Raw genomic sequence first — 18,168 nt, forward strand, 5'->3', positions numbered from 1 at the left:
AACACAATTCAGGCTTGCTCAGATACAGCTTAGAGATGTTTTCTCTCATTCCATCAAACTTCTTTAAGAACATTAATGAATTACTTGCTGCAAAAGAGAACAGGAATTGATAAACATGGGTTCCAGCCTGCCCACCCTGAGAGCTGTCTGAGGCAGCAACTCAGGGTGTGTCCTGTGACTTCAGCCTTGTGCACCTTCCTGTGCTGCTCAGAGAACAAGAGATGGCTGAAATGCAGAAAAGATCTGGAAAACATTACTTGTCCATCCTGCAAAAGGTAGATAGCTTTGCAACTGGATGGCAGAATACATTTCTAAATTTACGTTCCTTTAGACAGTATTTTAAATCCCTCAGCTGCATTAGTGTGCAGCCATACACAAACCAACTATGCAGGCTGACTGCACAATCAATAGTGTCTGCTGAGATTTAGGGAGCTGCATTCAGCTACCACCTGTGCTTAGAAAAAATGCAGTATATCACACTGGACTGCAGCAAATTAGGCTTTTTGACCTTTTGTTCTCAGCATTACAGCACAGTACCCACTTCTGCAACAGCAGCATTGTTTAGAAGAGCATCTATGGTTGAGCTTTCCATATATACTTTTTTATGTTCAAAATTATCTATATCTTGCTCTCATTACTATACAGTAATTTAAAATATACTATAATAAGAATTAAATACGCTTGAAGTTATAAATAACTTTTTTAAAAAATACTATAAAATATTGTAGCAATGGTTTGCAGGGCAAACATCTCAGGCAGCTGCCATAACAGTTTTTGCATTTGTGATTGCATAGAGTTATACTGTGCTGATTTAATCAAGAAATAAAAGAATAAAAAAACTCCCTACATCACAGCATCTAAAGTCTGTCCTTTACATACATATAACACAGACAGATTTCACATCAAACCTTCATTTTCACATTCACACCTTTTGATTGCTTATTTCCCAATATCAATGGATCATTATCATAGATTTGATTCAGATTTAATACCACAAAGTTTACATCAGCCAAACAAACTCCCAGTGCAAGTAACCAAGTGCTGTACACCCAACTATACACAGTGAAATTCCAGGGGATGGGCACCATGACCTTAGAAAATCAGTGTCTGAGATAAGGGCATCCTGACTTAATTATTAACTCTGCTCCCTGAACAATTCCGAATACTCAGGTTCCTCCTTCTACTCTGTCATCTTGTAAACTCAACAAAATAAGAAAGGGGATGTGCTCCCATGGACTACTAAAGCAAATCAGAATACAATAAGATGCAACAAAAAGTCATAACCAATGGAAATCTGCACGCTGTGATAATGCCAGACAAATTCAGACACTTCAGGTTCCTGTACAAAATATCTATGGCTACTGCAGGCAACCCATGTTCTCAGAGTCACAAACCAAATGCTGCATTGCAGCCCTTACCTCATTACATGAATACATTCTGGCTCCTTGGTGAAGCTGTAGGCGTAGCCACTGGAAGTTGTGCCAAAATCAATAGCCACAACAACAAGAAATAACTGTTCTACAGCATCGTCTGCATCAGAGTCCTTCTGTTAAACAGCAGAAGCAAAAGAGACACAGAGTCACTGATCAGAATCATTGTAACCTGTCACAAATTCTGCTCTGCAAGACCTGCATATCTCTTCAGTGAAAATGAGGACTTCCTTATATTTGCCCTTGTGACTGAAGTTGATACCAGAAAGCTGCACATTCCAATGGAATTGGAAATTCAATGCATGACTCAACATATACGCTAGAGCCTTTTATACATCATTTTCTATTCAAAGCTTCCTTCACACTCCTTTCTGGAATACTTCTTATCCTGTATTATTAAAACTTATTAATTTGGGGATTGGGGCTAGTTTGGTTGGTTTTTTTCTTAAACTGATCAACTGAAGAGTTTGTCCATCAATGTGATATATTTGGGATTTACTTGGTGGTTTTAGGAGTTAACTATATCATAAGTATGAACATGACATACTATTACCATTCAAAAATAACAAACCCACCCAAACCACAGCAATAAGGTTTACATCCCATGTTACAAAGAAGAATTTATATAACACCTATTTAGCCAGCACTACATGCAGCACTCCTCCTGCCTGTGCTGGAATGTGGGAAGCTGTTCAGCTGCTCATGATGAATTGGAATCCTTCTCCTGCCTTTCACCTGTAATCCTGCAATCCCTGAAAAGCAGAGTCAAGGGCAATATGCTCCAGACCCTTCACCAGCCTTGTTGCCCTAAATCCACCAGGACCGCTCAGCCTGTACTCCCAAAAACACCTGGAAGCAACTGATGTTACCTTTCACAGACCAGCTGCCACACAGCCTCACTCTATGGGCAGTGCTCCACCACAAATCTCTGTTAATTCCACACCTCCCACTTCCTGTACATTCCTGTTTTATCCCTACATCTTCCAAGATCTCTCCATATACCTGCTACTTGAAATGGAGAAACAAGAGCAACAAGTTTTGGTCTCCGACCATAAAAGACTTGTTTGGATTCTCCTAATAAAAGTTTTTCAACAAGGACAGTGTCTTCCTCAAAGAGTTTAAGGAGCAAAATCTAACTGAAATATGATGTAATTCATCAGTGTGACAGAAGTAAAAGAGGAATTTCAAGAGTATCTAGAGAAAGAAGGGAATAAGATCCAAAAACTATGGGAGAGAGCACTGGAAATCCTGAAGATGGGTTTTTGCAAAATTCTGAACTTGAATCAGAAAGCTAAGACAGTGTTCCACCATAAGCTGCAAGAATAAAAATGTGCTCTGAACACAACCCCTTGCAATAACAGGAAGCACACTGTGCATGTACTGTGTTAAAATCATACAGGTCATCTTAAAAATCGGTGTGAGTTAGTTTTAATAGGAGTTTATCAACAAAATTAGCACGATGTAGAAGAGATTAAAACACACTACCTATGGGACATGCTCTTGGTTCTAAAAGCTTACAGAAGTGGCTATGTTCCTTAAGAAATAAAACCAGTTACTTCTATTTTGAGCTTCTACATCTCTCTCTCTCTCTGGGCAGATTCTTTTCTCCGAGAATTTGGGTTTTACTGCTGAGTACCATATATATCCTTCTTTTTTTTTCTGAAAGGAAGATGATTTTTCAGGGACTGACTAAACAAATCAGTGATAAAGACAGGGACAGACCTTGGGAACCCTGAGGATCAAGAAGCCCCTGTGTTTGATATAAAAATATGCAGGAGCAAGTCTATGAGTTTAGCAAATGAAAACCAGCAAAACCAGGAGCCCAATGAAAGGAATCAGAGCTCTGTCAACAACTCAGTGTGACCAAAAATCTCACCTAATACTATGGATAGCCTAAAGGGTATCAGTATGTAGGAAATGACAGCTCTAAAGAAATTATGTCCCTACTATACAGGCAGGAGAAGGTAATGTAAGCATGCAGTATAAGTTACGAGTGCATTTCTTACCGCAATGTGTGATGGAGACAGTGGAGTTATTCCAGGGTCTCCCAAGCTTTTGGCTGGTGATGAGTAAGCAGATGTGGAAACTGCATCTAAAAGGAAACAAACACCCATCAGTGTCAGCAAGCAGAATGAGTAAATACACCAGTTACTTTGCACACTGCTAAACTGTTTTCCAGTTGTAAAGAATCTGCTAAAACACAAAGCAAATTCCACAGCTGCCATCTAAAACATGTTTTGCCTTTAAAACATGCTAAGACACAACTGTCGTTTTGGTTCTAAAATGTCTGTCTGACCTTCATGACTATTACTATCCTTTTACTACATTGTCATGCACAATCTTAAAATCTTCCTAAACATATTCAAAGATCATGGTACAAGCAGCTTGAGCAACACACACTGCCTAGGATTTAAATGCATGAATGCAGAACCTAAACACAAGCTGTGAGATCCAAAAAGACAGACCCATTTACAAGAAAAAGAGGAGTTGAGAGCAATTGGAGAAAGCAGGAAGAGTAAGCTGCAATTTGTCCATCCTGAGCCTTTATTCTGAAACTTTCCCAATACTGTCTCTGTTTTTATCCTTCACTACACTCTGCACTGGAACATCCTGCAGCTGTTAATACTACTACAGGACAGAATCCAGCTGGGAAAAAGGAAAGCATTATTAACAAGTCATCAAAGAAATATTTCTACCCAGCATACAATACTAAAATTTCATTTAAAGGCACAGACCAAATCAGTGACAAATACTGTAGTGCACTCATTTTATTTTTCATTCTTTCATTTACACTGCTAATGATAGAAAAGGAAATTGCTTAAAGCAAATTAAGCACTGATGGTTTAGATGGATTTATATATAATCTGTACTCTTATGAAGAATGCAACAGTTTATCAAAACAGAATGTAGAAAAGCTACCACACACCCAGTCCATGCTCATACCCCACTGCTCCAAAATTTAAGCCCTATGTGCTTACTGAATTCTCTTCCACAGAATACAAGCTGTAATTAGATGTAAAGCAGAATGATGTAATAGGCCTCTGAAGATTAATAACAATAATTAAATAATAAGTAATACATTTCAATGTATTTTTATCACTTACTTGGATGCATCACACATTTATTCATAGCATGTAACTCCTAGACATGACTGACAATTCAGAGCATCACTCCAAGATGACACCGGCTCTCCAAGACCTCAGAATTACATAGGGAAAAATGGCAATCAAATATGTCTTGTTTCCCAGGGAAGATTTAAAAACCCTGTATGAGAGAATTCGCCTGCAGGGAAAAAAATCTTCCTCCAAATCTTAATTTTGCTCTCGAAACTTCATTTACTTCTTGAAGTTATAACATGCATGTTCAGCCTGATTTTCAGAAGCATTTGCAGAAGCACAATATTTGCATTTTCTACACAAATTCTCCAGGAATATATTAAGTTACTCCTCTTGCAGTGAAGTACAAAAAGTCACAGGCCAAATGTGACAAGCACAGAATCTGCTCGGTTCATTAAGACATCTTTGGAACAGATGCTGTTATCAGCTTCCCTTGTGCCATTTTTACCTCTTAATTTTTGCACCAGCAACATGGTATTTATTTTAGAATTGAAAAACAGTATCTCAACACAGAAAAAAAACCCAAAAAACTAACAGAATATATTCCTTGCATCCTGCTGTAATTCCTGGCTGAACCTGAACTGTACTTCCCAAGCATACCAGCACATTGCAACACTGACTCAACATCCTTGGAAACCTGCACTTTACCCACACTTAGGATGATGATTTGAAGCACAAGATGTAGACATCAAACCATGTGTTTTCAGTGTTTCACTTTGCCACTAATTCTTTTGGTTACCTGTTTCGGCACTCATGTTTCACAGATGGGCTGGGGCAGGTCAGAGGAGGACACAGAGATGATCACAGAGCAGGAGCACCTCTGCTGTGGAGACAGGCTGGGAGAGAAGGCTCCAGGGAGACCTCAGAGCACCTTCCAGTACCTAAAGGGGGCCTATAAAAGAGCCAGAGAGGGACATTTTACAAGGGCAGGTAATGACAGGACAAAGGGTAAGGGCTTTAAAATGAAAAAGGGTCGATTTCCATCAGGACATGATTTAGACATTTAGACATCAGGGTGAAATTCTTTACTGTGACACTGGAGATGCACTGGCACAGGCTGTCCAGAGAAGCTGGGGCTGCCCCACCCCTGCAAGTGCTCAAAGCCAGGCTGGACAGGGCTTGGAGCAACCTGGTCCAGTGGAAAGTGTCCCAGCCCATTGCAGGGCATTGAAAGAAGATGATCTTCAAGGGCCTTTCCAACCCCCCAAACTATTCCATGTTTCTAAGATGCATTTTCCAACCTGTCTTCAGCTATCAGCCTTGAAAAGTTATTTTTATCTCTGTGTGCAACTCAGAAAATTCTATGTGACAGGATACACATTTTTGTAGCTCAGAGAGCAGTGAATAAACATCCAGAGCAATACTGACATCCATCCAACAAAACCACTAACTTGGGTGATGTCCTACCAAGAATTAGTTCTAGTTAATTAATAAAAAAGACCCTTCCAAACCCATGACCATCCTGCACTGCCTTCATGGCTCCTGCAAATACCCAGCTAAATAAAATAATTCTACAATGCATCCTGGATCTAATGCCAAAACTTCTCAGCAGGTAGTGAAACGACTGTTAAAAGCAAATGAAATTAGGATATTTGTAACATTATACTATCTACCCCATCTGAACTGCAAGGTGTTAAAATATATTTGTCTATGTGGGAGCTTTCCTATTTTGTTGAGTTAGTGTTTCCATGGTGAAAAAAATGTGCATGTGTAACAATTTTTACAGCTGTGTTCTGAAGAACAGTAAATGCATGGATATTCCAGGATATTTAAAAATCCCTTATCTCTAAAGCACTGTGATTGGTTGATCTGACAGAAACAAAAGCATCTGTTCCAAGCCAGAGAATGGGAAAAGGGTTCCAAGCAACCTGATTTGCAATCATGAAACTGAAAAATGATGCTTAGACTGTCCTGGATAGGATCAGGGTACTTGGAATAGTTCTTAGAATCAGAATGACTTATTATGGCTTCTGCAACAAAAAAACATAATTAAGTAATGTTCTACATAGCTCAAGTTCCAGCTTTATCTCCATATTTACTAAGGATCTTTGTCAAACTACATGCTATGATAAAAACACAGCTAAACAGTATGCACTAAATAAACACTTAAATTCTTGCCAATTTACACACCAAATTAAACTGAGGAATCTGATTTAGAATCCAAATTAAATAAGTCCTCAAACAAACCAGTATTTAAAATAATATTTTTCTAAATATGACGCAAACTTCTTGAATAAAAATTCTTATATTTACTTTGATATGAATATTAACCTGGGTTTGGGAAATTTCAATAAATGTGCATAGACCAAATTTGAACACATTAGGATTTCTGACTTAGTCCTAACCTAAGCAATTGGAAAAGAACACCTTGTGCATTTTTAAGATGAGAAATTGAAGGGAAAACAGAGAAGGCTCCCATTTTCAGGCAGATTCCCAAACCATTACAGAATTGGTAAAATTAGGAGATCAGAAGATATTGTATTAGTAATGAAATCATGTCCATTATCACATTAGCTCCAATTGCTGGTTTAGCAGACTTAATTTAAATTAATCCTTCTTTTCATCTAAACAGATGCAAGAGTTTATTTTCTGTGGTTTCCTGCAATGCCTAATCTGTTTAGCTCTTTCTGTTTTTCAGTAAATGATCAGCAACATTGTAGATTTTGACAAAATGCAACGAAGGATTAACCTTTAAGTGTGAAAGAATGCAGACTAAAAGCAAAGTCCAGAACATTTATAAAAACTTCGCTGATGCAGTGTGCATATTTCGCTGATTGCATGTGCAGCTGAATATGATTTTCTGATAGATCTGGAGATCAAGACCAAGCTCATTATTTAATTAGAAAGATAAGTTAATGGCAGCTGGAAGGCCATCAGTCTGTTCTGAATTTTTGAGAGCCCCTGCCACACATTCCTATTCAGGACTGGAAAAATGAACTTTAGGGAACTACTAAAAAAGCCAGACACAGACCAATACAGTCCCAGATAATCAGTTTCAAGCCAGCAGCTAAAGAAGGGTGACTGCTGGACCTCCCAGTCACAAGGTGGTACTCAAACAAACAAACAAAAAAATTCAGCAGCCACACAAAATCTTCTCTTTTCTGTTCAACTTTTCACCTGTATATAATTCAGCTACATAGGGCGTCAGTAAAATTTTCTGCTTCACATATTATGGACCTTGTTCATTTCCCCAGTGAAGCAGATGGCAGAGCACTGGATTCTGTCTAGCCCAAGTGCCATAAGCAATGGATAAGGTAGAGTGGGCTTTGTCAGCAGGTAGAATTTAACAGGACAAGTAAATCAGGAACCTGGGAATCAGGGTGTGGGGCTGTGCAGCATAATGCCCAGAAATGCTGTCACACCAGGGAAGGGGGGACATTTCTGAATGTGCCCCGTGTCACCAGTTCTGTGTATGGAGAAGAAACAACTTTTTAAAAAAGAAGAAATAAGGATTCAAGCCCCAGGTCTTCCATTAGAAACCATTTCAGGCACATTTTGCACTACTTTAGAGTGATGGCTACAAAAGCAAAGGCTTCACCCGAGAAATTGCACTTTCCAAACCTCCTCAGACCTCACTCCCATGTGACTGGATCTCTCTCCTACAGCTCTTTCACAAATCAAACAAGGAAAGGAGCATCACTATGGTATACCTCTGTAAGAACATGCCTGAACACCAGTGTGTGTTATATCCCAATCAAGACAAGTTAATTTATATTTCTATCCTGACTAAGTGGCCACAAACCCAACACAAACTCTTCCCACAATTTTCTGAATCAACAACAGGATCAATACCATTCCCCATTTCAGATCAGAGTTGCAGTATTTTAGTAAGTGCTTTCACAATAAAGACATCAATGGGTCCCAGCACAGCCTTTTCCAGGTTCTCCCAAACTCCCAGCTGAGAGTGGCTGCAGGACACCACCCTGGCTCAAAAGGAAAGCTGCAATAACTCTTTCTGATTTGTGTAATGCACAGCCACTGCTCCAAATGCCAAATCATCCCAGCACTCAACTATTTGTAGGCTGCTGAACCAGGTGCACAGGGGAAGTTGGGATACATTAGACCTACTAAAAATGTCACTACTGCAGCTGATCTTCGTGGCTCCAACAAATCCATGTTAAATGAATTCACCATGAACACACTGAACATGTCACAAATCAAACATTGCAAGTATCTCATGGCCCTTTGTCTGGAATTTCCAGCCATCCAGCATGTGGTGAAGGTGACTGCTGCTGTGTGTATACACGCTGCTCTGCTCTCAGTCAGACTGTGGGTAATACCGAAATCTTAGCCAAATTCTTTCTTTCCCATTCAGGCACTATATCTGGATTTAAAATTTAGGAAAAGAGAAGGGAAATAAAAAGGAAAAACAAGGATGTACTGAACCAAACATGACTATAAGTAGCCATCAGGCAACAAAAGAATGGAATAAACCCACTATTTTTCATTCAAAAGATTATAACCTTTTGAGCATCAAAATAATTTTGACTCAAGCAAACCTTCCTAATGATATTTGCACAAGAAAAGAAGGGTTTACCATATTGCTATTAGCTGCCAACTGCTGCACTGATGAAGAAAACCTTATTCAGCTTTTCCTATTGCTGAGATTTTCCTTCGCATTAAGCACAAAATGTCAGAGCTTCCAAACGCAATGTGACAACCTAGAGCATTTTACTGTAAATACAAAGATAGCCTTTTAAAATAATTACAGAACAATAAAAAAATAAGAGATGGAGACAAGCAAAAAAAATCTTAAAATATTCTTATGCATAATAAAAAGATCCCATATTTCATATCAGAAGTAAGAACCTTCTGTTCTTACTGAAACCAATGGCACCACTGTTATGACCATCAATTAAAGTTCTTTGTTTTAAAATGCCAGCAGGCATCCAGCTGGTTTGCTGAAGACTGCAATACACTTCTCTTCCATGAATACAGTCATAGCTAATCTCTGATACAAATCCAAGTTTCCTGATACCCTTTCATAATATCTAGTCCCCTGAAGAACTGGAATTCATTGCACTGATACCAATTAGAGAACAAGGACTTCCTAAGTAAAAAAAAAAAAATTCTAAAAATAAGACATGTTTGTCATTACAACTTTGACCTTTTCCATTTATTTCTTCTATATTGTCTCTCATCACGATCATGCTTTGACTAGAGGAATTACATTTTCACTACACTATGAATGCTTTCTAAGGTAATTTTAAGATTTTACCATTATTGCTAAGAGTATCAAAAACCAAGCCCAGTTTCATCCCATCATTCACTCTGTGGACAATATTCATTTTCCTGAGCCTCAGCAGCAAAGGGAGACCAAAAGATGCCACCAATTTTCTGTGAACTTAATTTGAGATGAAAGAAACACGCAAGAACTCACAATAACCTCCTGAAAATGCCTCAGGGGCTTTGTTCACTCCTCCTCTATTAGACAGGACATAGGCTAAAATACTTTACCTAAAATTGATCTGATCTCTCTATAATGCTTGGTAAGACGGACTGAAGCTGAGCAATCACACTTACTGGTTGTGTGTGATGCCCCAGCAGATTCTCACCAACAGCTAAGTGTGTCCTTAAGCTGCCTTCAACTCAAACCCTTTCACCATCTACACTGCAAGGTCTCAAATCCAGCTCCACCCTGAATGCCCTGAGAGTTTTCCAGCTTCTGTGATCAGCCAGCTCCCTTTTCCCACCCATTTCCTTCCCCACCCCCTGATGGGATTGCAGTGTGCTCAAAACCTGCTCATGCCCCAGAGCCTGGGGTGAGGGGAACTCAGCAGCAGTGCCCTGCAGTGATCCCTCTCTTCCCACATCCCAGCTCTTCCACAGCCATGCACTACTGCCAGGAGACACAACTCTGATCCTGCTTTACCTGCTGTAAAAGGCAGCAGGCATTATGTTGTGATAAGGGTAGGTTATCAACAGATTGGGCAGCTCAGAGTCGTAAAAGACAATTCTCCATGATTTCCCTAAATATTCCCTGACACAGTTCTGTAAGAGACACCTTCAGTGCACTCTAACTAAACTTCTCTCCCTTCAACAAGCTCTTCTTTGAACTTGCTTCCTTCACAGCTCCTTGCACTATTTGCCTCTGAGCAAGCACTGCCTTCCTGTACCTCTCACCTCCTCCCTCGCTGCTTCCAGGAGCAGGTAAGGAACAGAAAACAAACCCCAAGATGTACAGTGTTAAATGAAAAGATACCTTCCTGGAAAAGGCTTCCTGCTGCTTCTCCTCCATCATCATGTCTGTCCTCATCTACCTCCTCCACTTGGCTCACTGCAAGGTTGTCAGGAATGGCACTACTAAGGTTATGCTCTAATTCCCAGGACCATGCTCATAAAACAGAACATTTGTGATGCTAATCACTCTCTTTGAGAAAATCACCATTTCCCAGCCCAACTGGACTGGTTCACTGCTTTTTCTTTTTAAAAAACAAGATCAAAATATTACAGTTATAAACATGCTTTGCTACAAGTTTCTGTTTCAGAACCATGTCAAGAGGCAATTGTATGCTGAAAAGAATGCAATCCTACCTTTCTCAATCAAGGTATTCAAAGAATCACTGTTCACCTTTTCAGACTGTGCATCCAGCACACAGGAATAAGAACATTTTGGGTGGCATTTGTTCACTTAGAAGGCAAAAAGGTTATTTAGTTTTCAAGCATTCCTAGATTCAGACAGCATCTCGGAATGCATCAAGCTGGATGAATGTAGTGACACCTTTTTCTTAAAACATGAATTGGGAAAAAATTTGAATATGTTTGTCTTCATTTTGACAATCTTCTGGAAGGCTTAACATGATTCACACATTTACAGAGCCTTGACAAGAGAAAACCAACCACTCTCATCAATTCACAGGGTAAAAAAAAAGGATAAGCAGGGGGCAGGGTAAAAAGAAAAGCCAAACTAGAATAGCCATTACTTATGGTAGTCAGCATGAGTGATGCTGTATATAAATTCCTTCATATTCTTCAAGGCTATTAAACCCAATTTTGTTCAAAGATGGAAAAATAAAGGAACAGTAACTATGACAAAATGTCAAATATAGGTATCACATTTGAAAAGTCATTAGCAAAGTCATCTATGAAACCAGTCTATGGCTATTGATTTATCTCCTGAGCAATATTTCATTGCTGTATCAAAAACCAGATCTTCTTTCTTTTTATTTGATGGCCTTGAAAACACAGTTACCAGGCTTAAAGAAAAGCTTAAAGAAAAAATACCTTATGAGAAAAGAAGAAATTACCTGATGAGTATTTGCAGAGTAGACCACAAAATCACAGAGTCACCAACCAAAATCCACTTCCAGAGGTTTTTATGCTAACACTCATCAGGGTTACGTTCAAGTGCCATGACAATGCATGCACAGACCACAGTGACTAGCCAGAAAACCAACTGCAAATTTACACTGTCATGGTGACAAGCCCCTGGCACAACCTTCAAAGGAGTTCCTGTGGTTAAAATCCTAACAGGAGCGTAGCTGAGTAAGCAAGAGAGCTCCTACAAAAGGTTGATTTTTGAATGCAGCACTTCCACAGTGCCAGTACTGAAAGCTGCTGTAAGTGGCATGCCCTGCCGTTCTGATTACTGTGAGTGCTCTGCTCAGGTATCCATGGAAACTTGAGAAATAGATGTTAAATTTGTTGGATCTGTTTGGCATCAGGGAATGGGACTAGTTGCCAGTCAGCCCAGTCTAATCACAGGTATTCTGATCTTTAATCATGGAGAAGGCATCAAGCGTTCTCAAATGATGGTGAAACTGACCAAATGGTCACATTTCCCAAACAATGACAAAAGGAGGGGAAAGGATGCACTGAGAAACTGCTATTTTAATGGTGTTATTATCTCTTGAGAGAGAAAACTATCCCAATCCCTGTAATGAGGAAAGAGACACCCAAATATTCTGCCAAGCTCACAGGGAACAGGAAAAAAAGGAAAGCATGGATACAAATGCACAGAACCTCACAGGGACAGGTGGACACAGAGTACTCAGGATTGTAAAACCCTTTGAGAGAAACTGCTTCAATCCTAGAGGTTGGTCCTGAATAGCACTGAGAACTAGGGATGTATCCAGAAATGGACAAACTGAAGTTGTGTTCCCAGATCATTCCCTCTGGGTGAAGGAAGTAGCAAAGGGAGAATAATTTATCTCTGCTTCCTTGCCTAAGGAAACTAGTGCAGGTTGGGCAGGCTACTGCAATAGGAACTGATTTTCTTCAGAGAGAGAATGTGGATTAACTCCCTCAGATGACATTGAATTGCTATTGAACTACATTCACATCCACACTTTTCTGGACTCCAACTGGTAATGATTACTAGAAATCTCTCTCCAATATTCCTCAGAAACTGCATCTGCAGAACACAGCCTGAGAGTGTTGAGTTAAAAGCTAAGAGCAAAATCCTCTCCAGGTCTCCCATTCTTGCAAATTTAGGTGCACTTGGAACTGATCCATGTGCTCAGAGCCTGCAAATCCGTAGCACCAGAGCTCCTGATCTGGGCCAGGGAGCACCCAGTGACCCACAGGGGAGGGGAGAGCACCGAGCCAGGGCAGGGGAGCACCAGCACAGCTCCCAAAGCCCCTCTGCTGTCCTTGACACACCCTGATGCAATCCTGGGTGAAGAACAAAGGCATTCTAGGCTTTCTGGCCACCATATTCTGAGGAGTTTTGTTTGTTTATTTGCTTACTTCTTAGAAATGACTGCATTTCCCTCTTCATTTACATGAAAACGTTTCTCAAATCCCTCTGAGACAGCCTTTGAAGGAATTTCCTGTTTTAATACTGATTACTGACACAGATCACCACTGCCATGCTAATTTTAAAACACTGCCAAGTCACTGTTTTAATTGCAGTTCTAGCAAAATTTTAAACTTGCCTTTGTTTATTTTAAATGCATATCACTATGATTCTTAACAGCACAGCACACAGGCCAGAGCTGACACATTTTGAATAATGAGAGCTATGGAATGTTCTTCCAACATCAAAAATGTGCCTGGTCACTGAGAAAAGGCAGATTGGATGTAGTGACCCAGGAGCCAGGACACTTGTCACAGCGAGGGAGATGAAGCCTGTGGATCTGTCACAGGCATTTCAGATCACCGAGGCTCAGCCTTGGCAGCAGCATTCCCTCAGTGCAACACCAACATCTGTGACCTTACAGCACCAAACAGCTGCACACTCTGCAGTGGAACATCTGTGAAGCAAGTGTACCATTTACTGCCACAGCCCATGGACTTCAGAGCTCATCCCTGAAACAGACTCCAAGCCCTCCTGGCACCTCTCTCACCACTGCAGAAACACCAACCTGATGCAACCTGGAGCTTCACCCATCCTTCTTTTCAACCAGCCAGGCTGTTTAATAGAAAAGTGACAAGTGCCACACAAAAGCTGAGTAATTATGTAAGAAATCATCTACGGATGGACAAAGATTTCACTAAAGCTGCATAAAGAAAATATCAACAGCTAGTTCACTTAAGGAAAACAAAAAAAAGGAACAGATGCATACTCCCCAAAAAGGTCATGCTGCTTCAAACCAAATTAAGGTCATGACTGTTCTCCTCCTCCTAATTGAAAGTAGCATTGTTTGCGTGCATTGTTTTTACTCCTTTCACATTTTCCATTATCATTTACTGGGAGCCAGCACAGCTTTTTTAAAATCCAAAAAGGTAATTTGCTTCTTCACAATACCTACAGACTAAAACAGCCACAGGGAGAAGTTTCTAAACCCATAACTGGTGTGCTCTTTGAAGTCAAATACTTGTGAAATCCCATCTGACACATCGTCAAAAGGCAGAATCAATTCAGGTACAGAAAACTGACACAGTGGGGTCTTTTAATATTATTGTTTTAAAGTAAAAAGTATATTCTTGAGGATTTTTTTTTAAGAAAGGGATGGTTGCTTTGTGAATTTATAGAGAGAACAGGGGAAATCATAGTAGAGGGGAGCAAAAAGGAATTAATCCCCTGGAACAGCTCAGAAGAATAAGTAACTGGAAATTTTAAAATATTTGACCAGATCTGTAACTTTAAAAGGGAAAAAAGAAAAGAAATTCAGACTTAATTGCAACAGCAGATATGATGTCCAGAAGGGGCCTAAAAAATTTCAACAGCATTGTCAGGAAAGTGGGAAAAGTTGTCCATGGCAGGTCACATCAACTCAACAAACAAAAGAAGCATTTGGCAGAAAAAAAGCACAAGATGAGACACCAGTCAAGTCCCATATAACCCCAACCACCAGTGACACAGTTAGAAAACAAAACATATCCTAAACACTGACATGTTCATGAAGGGATCAGGTCTTTTACAGCAGAGGCAGCACTCTGGCCTTGCTGCACAGACCTGGCCTCCCAGAGGCTGCTCTAACTTGAGCTGACATCCAAGGCTGCAGCATCCTCTTCCAGCTCCTGGTGACAGTTGCATTTGTCAGAAACCCTGGTCACTCCCTGTGGACCAGGATAAAGCCCCTTTACCCAGAAATGCATCAGCTGAAAATGCCTCTGGACAGAACAGACCTCTTGGGGCCTCTCTACAGCTGACTGAAGCTTTGGGGAGACTTTGCAGGGACAGAGCAGGGCAGATCTGTTGAACACCAAGTGCTGTCCCCATGGGAGTGAACGAAACACTCAGACTGAAAGCTTACAGGGTGCCTGTCATGAAGGAAAACTTGTCAGCTCAACCAGCATTACCCAATTACAAGCCAAAGGCTTGAAAAATGCCAAAAATCAGTATAATTAGAAGCTTTACATGCAGTAGCTCCTGGGTATGAACAGTTTCACTAAGCAAGCTGCAGATACCGCAGTGCTGTGCTAAGTGGAGCTATAAAGATGATGGGCAGGCACTGCATACAGCACTCAGCTATTTTACATACAGACATTTCCTTTACGCATTGTAGTGTGCTGCAAGAAGTGCCTGCAGCTTCAATACTGTCAATACAACACACACTAAATCACACTTTATCCCTCAAGCCTTTTTTTCCCCTGACAGCCTCTGCATTCCAGCGCATGGAAAGAACATAAAGATTTCTGGCATCACAAATCATTGCTTTTCTACCTGGTCTTCTGTCTTCTAACCAAATCCCTCCAGCACAGATTCTCCCTATGTCACAGGTTACTTCATTTCAGTATTGCATTGCACCAACCTTGCAACCTGGCAGAAAACAAAACGTGATACCCTGTCATCTGAAAGACAAATGAATCTGTCAGTCTATTCTTCCCTTTGTCAGCTGCATGCTAGAAAATTGTTACAGGTTACTTCAAACCAAACAGGTATCAGAGACTTCATTTACAAAGAACTGAGAGAACATTTAGATGTAGGGAGGTGGAAGAACCCAGTGGAGCATCTTGAAGATTCGACTAGCTTCTAAGTAGTGTTTTCTGATTTAGTTTGGGGTTTTTTAATGGACACTTTATGACTCTATTATTCCACCTATGCTGAAATTAAGCTATGTCATTCTAAACGCTCCCAAAATCCTACTATAATCAAACTTAAACTTTTAAGTTTCCCCATACACTTCTACCAGCATCGTTGGCTCAGCACTGCAGTTTCCTCAAGTCTGCAGATTACAGTGAGGAAGAAGGCATGGAGAGATCGAATGAAATCAGGCTGACTCTGCATTTCCCTTAGGGTTATTCACCCATATCATTTGTATCCTAGGAACCCTCTTCCCTCCCCCAGCTCCGTTCCCACACAAGGAGAGCCCAGCCCGTCCTGCAAAGGCTGTGTTGTTCCTATCGGGCAGGGTAACCCCAAACGGATCAAACCCACAGCATCCTTCTTTCAGGCAAAACAAGATTCAGCTCAGCTCGAGTCAAGTCCGCAGAATCGGAGACATGTGGCCCCCTTAACGTGGTAAAACGGTACCGGCGGGGGTTTCCCCACACCTACACCTCGCTGGGAGCTCCCTGGTCCCCGGGGCTGCGCCAGGATGCTCAGGCGCTCAGCCAGACAGCGCCGTCTCTCCCACCCGGCTGCCAGGTCTTTCTTTTCCAGTGCATCAGGCTCCTCGCTATATAGAGGGGCTGCCTCTATGTCAGCAGCAGCCGCCGAGCTCCAGTCCGAGCCCTCCTCCCTCTGGCCGCTGCCGGGAAAGGGAGAGACCCCGACCCGCGGGGAGGAGGGAGCCACAAAGGCCCGTCCGGCGGGGATGCCGCGCCCGCCGCAGCGCCCGGCGCCGGCCAGGGCGCCCGCCCCGCCTCGCCGCCGCCCGGCCGTGCTGCCGCATTGTTTTGTCACCTGGGTCCCCCGCGGTGCGGCACCGGCTCCCCGGGCACCGCACGTGGAGGAGCGGCGGCGCTGCCCGGCGGGCGGGGGGTTCCGCACCGAGCCGCCGCCTCCCGCAGCCGGCCCTGCCCGCGGGGCATCCCCCGAGCCGGGCACCGCGGGGCCGCCGGCCCGGCCCGGCCCGGCCCTGCCCTGCCCCGCCCGCGCGGCCACAGCCGGGACATTGTCTGCCGCCTCCCGCCTCCCCTGCTCCGGACGGGGCTCCCTCCGGCTCCAGAGCGCTTCCCCCCATGAGCCGTGGCCGCCCCGCCGCCGGCAGCGCTCCTGCATTGCGGCGGGGCCCCCTCACCTGCGGCACCGCTCTCCGCCTCCGACATGGCCCGCTCCCGCCGGGGCACGGGCCGGCGGCGGAGCTGCGCTGCCCACCCCGGGGGAGGCTCCGCTGCTCGTGGAGTCCCCGCCCCGCTGCGCCTTCCTGCGGCCGGTGCGGAGCCGAGGGGGAGAGGCTGCGGGGCCGGCCCGGCGCTGACGGCTTCCCGCGCCGGCTGCGGGGCTGCGCCGCCCCTCCCCGCCTGCTCCGCAGCCGCACAAGGACGGCACCGGCGGGGGGGCCGCCTGCCAGGGCCGGCCCGGCCCCAGATGCGGATTTCACGGCCGCTGAAGCGGAAAGCCCTCCGCGGTGACAGCCGCAGAAAGAGACCCCTGTCTGTGGCCGGAGGTGACAGCCCGGCTCAGCCCCGTGCGCCGGGAATGGGTGCTGGGGTCCTGCAGAGACGGAGCGTGAGGAGGCTGCGGAGGTTACCCCAGCTGTTCCCCCGCTTGTCAGGGGTGTGGGTACAGCTAACCCGGACAGGCAGAAATCATGGACGGGTCCCCTGACATCGTGTATTACGGGGTGGCTCGTACGGCAGGGAGTTCTTTATATTTGTCTTCGGAGTGAGCTCTCCCACATGGTTCTGCAGTACTGTCAGGCCAAGAACTTCTTGTTTCCAGTGATTTTTGTCTCCAGGACCTGGGAGAGAGACACCCCTACTGTCACTCGATCCAGGATGAAGTTTAAGAGTTTTCCAAACTAAGTAACAAACCATTACAAACACAAGAGAATAAAAATAAGGCCGGTATCCTCCCAAAAACAATCCTGAAACCAGAAAAGGTTTTTTCCTCTTGTCCACCCGTGCTTCATGGTGTAATTCTCCTTTACTTTCCAGCCCCAGCAGCCATTGATCTTTTGAAAGCAGTGCTAGTATTTCACGTGAAATAAATAAGGGCATTCACTCCAAGCACAGCCTCGGTGCTTGCTGACTACTGGGCTCAGGAGGCCAGTGATACTCAGGACAGTGTAAAATCCACCCAAAGTTCTCCCAAGTCCTCTCACCAAAGCTGTTACTCACACAAGGTGGGA

General features: G+C 43.0%; 1 protein-coding gene across 3 annotated transcripts in view; it reads right to left on the minus strand.

The window, feature by feature from the left end:
* HSPA12A (heat shock protein family A (Hsp70) member 12A) overlaps positions 1-17,323 on the minus strand; it is a 53,277-nt gene extending 35,954 nt beyond the window's left edge. The window contains exons 1-4 of one of the 3 annotated variants that reach the window (XM_030951362.1): positions 17,116-17,323; positions 5,286-5,438; positions 3,437-3,522; positions 1,419-1,543 (exon numbers count right to left, since the gene is read on the minus strand). In XM_030951362.1, coding sequence (XP_030807222.1) covers positions 1,419-1,543; positions 3,437-3,522; positions 5,286-5,301 — 227 coding nt within the window. In that variant the 5' untranslated portion in view covers positions 5,302-5,438; positions 17,116-17,323. Of the gene's footprint in view, positions 1-1,418; positions 1,547-3,436; positions 3,523-5,285; positions 5,439-15,596; positions 15,680-17,115 lie in introns of those variants that run through there. The other 2 variants (XM_030951360.1, XM_030951361.1) reach the window with 2 other exon arrangements.
* Positions 17,324-18,168: the final 845 nt, after the last annotated feature.

This window comes from Camarhynchus parvulus, chromosome 6 (assembly GCF_901933205.1).
Source record: "Camarhynchus parvulus chromosome 6, STF_HiC, whole genome shotgun sequence".
Lineage (NCBI taxonomy): Eukaryota > Metazoa > Chordata > Aves > Passeriformes > Thraupidae > Camarhynchus > Camarhynchus parvulus.